This window comes from Helobdella robusta (assembly GCF_000326865.2).
Source record: "Helobdella robusta unplaced genomic scaffold HELROscaffold_3, whole genome shotgun sequence".
Classification (NCBI taxonomy): Eukaryota; Metazoa; Annelida; class Clitellata; order Rhynchobdellida; family Glossiphoniidae; genus Helobdella; species Helobdella robusta.
The window spans coordinates 8271250-8276385 of NW_008704501.1; the positions used below are offsets into that span (position 1 = coordinate 8271250).

General features: G+C 33.5%; 1 protein-coding gene across 1 annotated transcript; it reads left to right on the forward strand.

The window, feature by feature from the left end:
• Positions 1–908: 908 nt before the first annotated feature.
• Positions 909–3651, forward strand: HELRODRAFT_161907 (hypothetical protein; the record flags this gene model as incomplete). Its single annotated transcript, XM_009021779.1, has 6 exons — positions 909–951; positions 1171–1503; positions 1783–2340; positions 2474–2579; positions 2924–3000; positions 3590–3651. 6 exons carry the CDS (start codon positions 909–911, stop codon positions 3649–3651), a joined length of 1179 nt encoding a protein of 392 aa, XP_009020027.1.
• Positions 3652–5136: the final 1485 nt, after the last annotated feature.

Genomic DNA, 5136 nt, shown 5'->3' on the forward strand with positions numbered 1-5136 from the left:
TTACATGGTTAACGAGTTCTTCCTCTGAATGACACAATCTCCATTCATTCACTATCTGTTTGTTTTTTTTAAGATTATTCTCTGATAATATTTCGTATTAAGAATTTGATCTTGGGCTGCAGTTATCAGACTTTGTGCCAGTCTTAATGGAGCCAAGTTCCACTTATCATTCCAAGTTTCCAAGTTAAACTCCTCTGAAGCAGACTCTCCTACGTTTTCCAACTGCCTCGTTGATTTTGTTTTACGGCTGTCACCGCTCGTTCCATGTAAGTATGTATGATTGTATGTATGTATGTATGTATGTATGTATGTATGTATGTGTGTGTGTGTGTGTGTGTGTGTGTGTGTGTGTATGTATGTATGTATGTATGTATGTATGTATGTATGTATGTATGTATATATGTATGTATGTATGTATGTATGTATATATATATATCATGTATTAAGCATTACGCCATCAGAAGAAAAAATTCCTGGAGTGTAATTGTGGGATATATTTTCTATTTATCTGTTTTAATAATAATAATACTTATAATTGTTATGATTATTATCATGAATAAAAATGTAAATAGTAATAATAAAAATAATAATATATTTAATAATTTAGTGATCGCTAACTTCTTTGCCATGGACATACCGTTCTTTTATTGTTATTATTAATATTAATGGTATTATTATTATTTGTATTATTATTATTATTATTATTGATTTCATAATTGTTATTATTATTTCGTACTGTTTCAATTCAGATGATGATAAACCATATCCTATAAAAAAAAGTGTTTTTTTGGCAAGTATTAATAATAATAACATGATTAATTATAACATTTATAATAAATAATAATTATAATAAATAATAATTATAATAAATAATAATATCATTAAATAATATTAATAATAACCTTATCATGATTGCTTTTACGGATATAATAAAAAATTACCTTGTTACAGGTTGGTGACTGGTTGTCTATTACTTTCTTAACAATATTTGACAAATTTTTCAATCAAATATTGAAATAATATTTAATTATTATTATTAATTATTATTGTTATTATTAATACTTATAATTATTATTATTTTCCGAGTCATTACTTCATTCCAATTCCAAAAACGCACCAAACTTCCGCCAAAAATTTTCCCGCCAAAAACCAACTCTCACCCGCAAACAGTAACTATCGCCATAGCCACGACAACCATAGACCTGACAGAGACCAAAGAATTCTGCAATATGGAAACCTTCATCGCCAACTGCAGTCACATCCCGAACAACCTAATCGTTGTTGAGGCGGCCAGTTACGGACTGATGCGATTAGGCAGATGTTTAAAAGTGGACTACAGTAACAAATTAGGATGTAGGGCTGACGTCATGGCCGCCATGGATAGACACTGTTCCGGAAAAGTTTCGTGCAGTGTGAAGCTACCTGATGAGCAAGTTTATTCTTTGAATGTTTGCCCGCCCGAGGTAACCTCCTACCTCGATGCCTCCTACTTCTGTCTAAACGGTTAGCGGTGGGCTGTTATTATTATTGTTATTATTGTTGTTGTTGTTATTGTTGTTGTTATTATTATTAGTTATAGTAGTAGTTGTTGTTGTTGTATTTGTAGTATTGTTTTGTTGTCTTTGCTTTTGTTTTGCTTTGCTGGTCTAATTGTTAATGCTCCTTTTATTATTGATTGATGAAGAAACAAATTTGAAAAACTAGCCTACCAGTCAACAACACACACCCACACACACACACACACACACACACACACACACAATCAAATACACACACAAACAGTCGAACCAGAAAATGCTCAAAAATGCGAAACTGCTACGGTGTTAACGTCAGAATCAGGGCACATAAGTTCATTGAGATCGGATCTCGTGCGATGCAGATGGTTCCTTAAGGTACCAAAAGGCAGACGCATCAACATAACGCTAATCGACTTTTTCCACCAGCCTAATTTCCAGCCATACTCTCACAACTACCAGATAAAACACCCACAACCACAACAACCACAACAGCTACAACAACCACAACAGCTTCTACCGACAGCCATCTCAAACATCAACGCACAGCAGCAGCAACAGCAGCAGCTACACAAGCATCAGCCAAATCATCTTAGCAACTACGTGACTTCGAGCGAATGTCTGAAATACGCAATCGTCAAAGAGACAACAACATCCGACAATTCGCCACCGAAAATTTCGACGATTTGCGGCGGCGGACCGCGCGTTCGAACCGTGTACCTCTCGGATACAAACTCTCTTGAAGTTTCTATTTATTCCGCTCTCAAAGGGCCATTCGGTACAAATGGTCAGATCGAAAAGGCGAGATTTTTGCTGAAATATAAAGGTTTGATATGTATTATATTAAGATAGTTACGGTGCTGTTTTGTTTGTTGTATTTTTTAAAACATCATCATCGCCATCACTATCATCATCATCATCATGACGACCACTATTATCATCATCATCATCATGACCAGCTTTTGGCTGCCCCGACCTTGACCCCAGAGGTTCAGATGGATGGACGGTGGTCAGAGAAGGAGAGAAATCTATAATTAGCTGTAACGGCTCTCACGATAATGCCAGGTTAATGCGATTTTATTTTCATAATTACTAATAATTATTATTAATTTTATTATTATTATTGATAATTTATAAGTAGTGGTAGTAGTAGTAGTAGTAGTAGTAGTAGTAGTAGTAGTAGTAGTAGTAGTAGTAGTAGCAGTAGCAGCGGCAACTGTAATAATAATAATAGCAGTATAGTAACAGTAATAGTAGTAGCATATCTCATTATTATATCTATTATTATCATATTTATTATCATATTTATTAGATCTATCATTATTATTATTATTATTATTATTATTATTATCATTATCATCATTATTATTATTATCGTTATTATTATTATTATTATAACCACTGACAAGCAGATACCATTTAATATGTGAGGACGACCGCTGGATAGGGGACATCCCGACATGTTCAGCTAGAACGGCTGATGAAGGTTTTTATTATTTTTATTATTTATTATTATTTTTGTTATTTATAATAATTATCATCATCATCATTATTAATATTATTGTTATTATTATTAGTAGTTGTTGTAGTAGTAGTAGTTGTAGTAGTAGTAGAAGTAGTAGTAGTACGGTAGTAGTAGTAGTGGTGGTGGTAGTAGTAGTAGTAGTAATAGAAGCTGTAGTAGCATCGATAGTGAAACCATTAAAACGCTAATGTTTATGTGTGCAGTATTAAATTGAAACAGTTTTTTCTGTCAAATTTTTGATTCTGTTTTCTTCGTTTTGTTGCTTATGTTTGGCATTTTTAAAACTTTGTTTATGTTTTGTCTGTTCTTTGTTTATTTTTTTGGTTTGTTTTTTTGCGTTCAAAGTGAAACGCGGTATTTTTGTATTCATAAAGTATTTTGATTCTATGGTTTTTTTTCTCAATGTTTTTTGTTGATTTTTCTATTTCGTGTTTTTGGTGTCCGAGAGTTGATATTTACTGTCTTCTTGCACCCCTGACACGCATGCCTATATAAACATGTAGATGGGTCGTCACGTGACAACATCAACAACAACAAACAAACAAACAAGCTATTACAAACAACGACAACAACAACAACATCTACAACATCAACAACAAAAATACCAAATGAAGAAAAACAACTGACAACTAAACAACAACTGCAACAATCTGATACAACCAAGCATACAAACATACATACAAACATACGTACATACAAACATACAAACAAACAAACAAACAACATACATACAAACAAACAAACAAACAAACAAACAACAACAACATAAAGCAACCAAATCAGATACACAACAACAACAACAACAACAATAGAAACAGAAATTTAAGAAGAAAATTGAATTTATTTGACCGATTAAATGCACGAACGATGTGTCACGAGGGTACGAGTTGGTCGCGGACCGAAAAATTTCTGGGGCCAACAATTTCTGGGGCCGAAAATGTTTTATTTAATAGTCAGCTAGTCTTCTGGGGTCTAAATTGTCTGAATTCACTTAGGTCAGAAAATCTTTTATTCATCTATTTCTGCGTCCATTCGTTCATTCATTCATCTGTTCATCACTCATTTATTCATACACTCACTCATTCATTCATCGTTTAGAAAAAGAAATAATACCACCATACATTTTAAAGATAACACGCAACAAATATTGTCAACATTAAACAATACACAAAGGAGGAGAGATTGAGAGGCAAAGAGAGAGAGAGAGAGAGAGAGAGAGAGAGAGAGAGAGAGAGAGAGAAAGAGTAAGACACACACAAACACACACAGCGAAAACACAGACGATCTTTGCAAAACCTAAGGAACATCAATACACATATACTCACTCACTCTATAAAGCCAATCATATTTCACAATTAGGAGCGTGTAAAGTAACAAACACTTCTGAAAATGTCCGCCAATCAATCGCCGAAGTTCTGCCACATAGTATTCCTTTCATTACCGCGGCCATTGAAAAGGACCGATATATTTTGAGGCCGAAAATTTTGTTGCGAAACAGCTCCGGAAAATATTTTCGTTGTCGATGAAGTGATGTTGATTGATATTTTTTTTGTAGAAATTATTTATGTTTGAGTTGGGCAGGCAATTTTTGGTCGGTTGTTTGCTTGTGTGTGTGTGTGTGTGTGTGTGTGTGTGTGTGTATGTGTGTGAAATGTATGTGTGTGTTTGTTGTGTAAACACGTGTGTATGTACAGACTTAACAGTACACAAATGTATACACAGAAGAGTCGAAGTGCAGATAACTCTGGCATTGGAACGACTTTTTGAATATTGAAAGAGGCAACCAGACATTAACATTTCTCACTCAATATTTTTCTGTCTTTACTAATATGGAGGCTTTTGTATGTGTGTGTGTGTTTGTCTGTTTGTATGTATGTATGTATATATGTATGTATGTATGTATGTATGTATGTATGTATGCATGCATGCATGCATGCATGTATGTATGTATGTATGTATGTATGTATGTATGTATGTATGTATGTATGTATGTATGTATGTATGTATGTATGTATGTATGTATGAAGGTGTGTTTGTTTGTTTGTTTGTTGGTTGGTATATATAAATGTGTGTGTGTGTTTGTATGTTAGTTTGTAT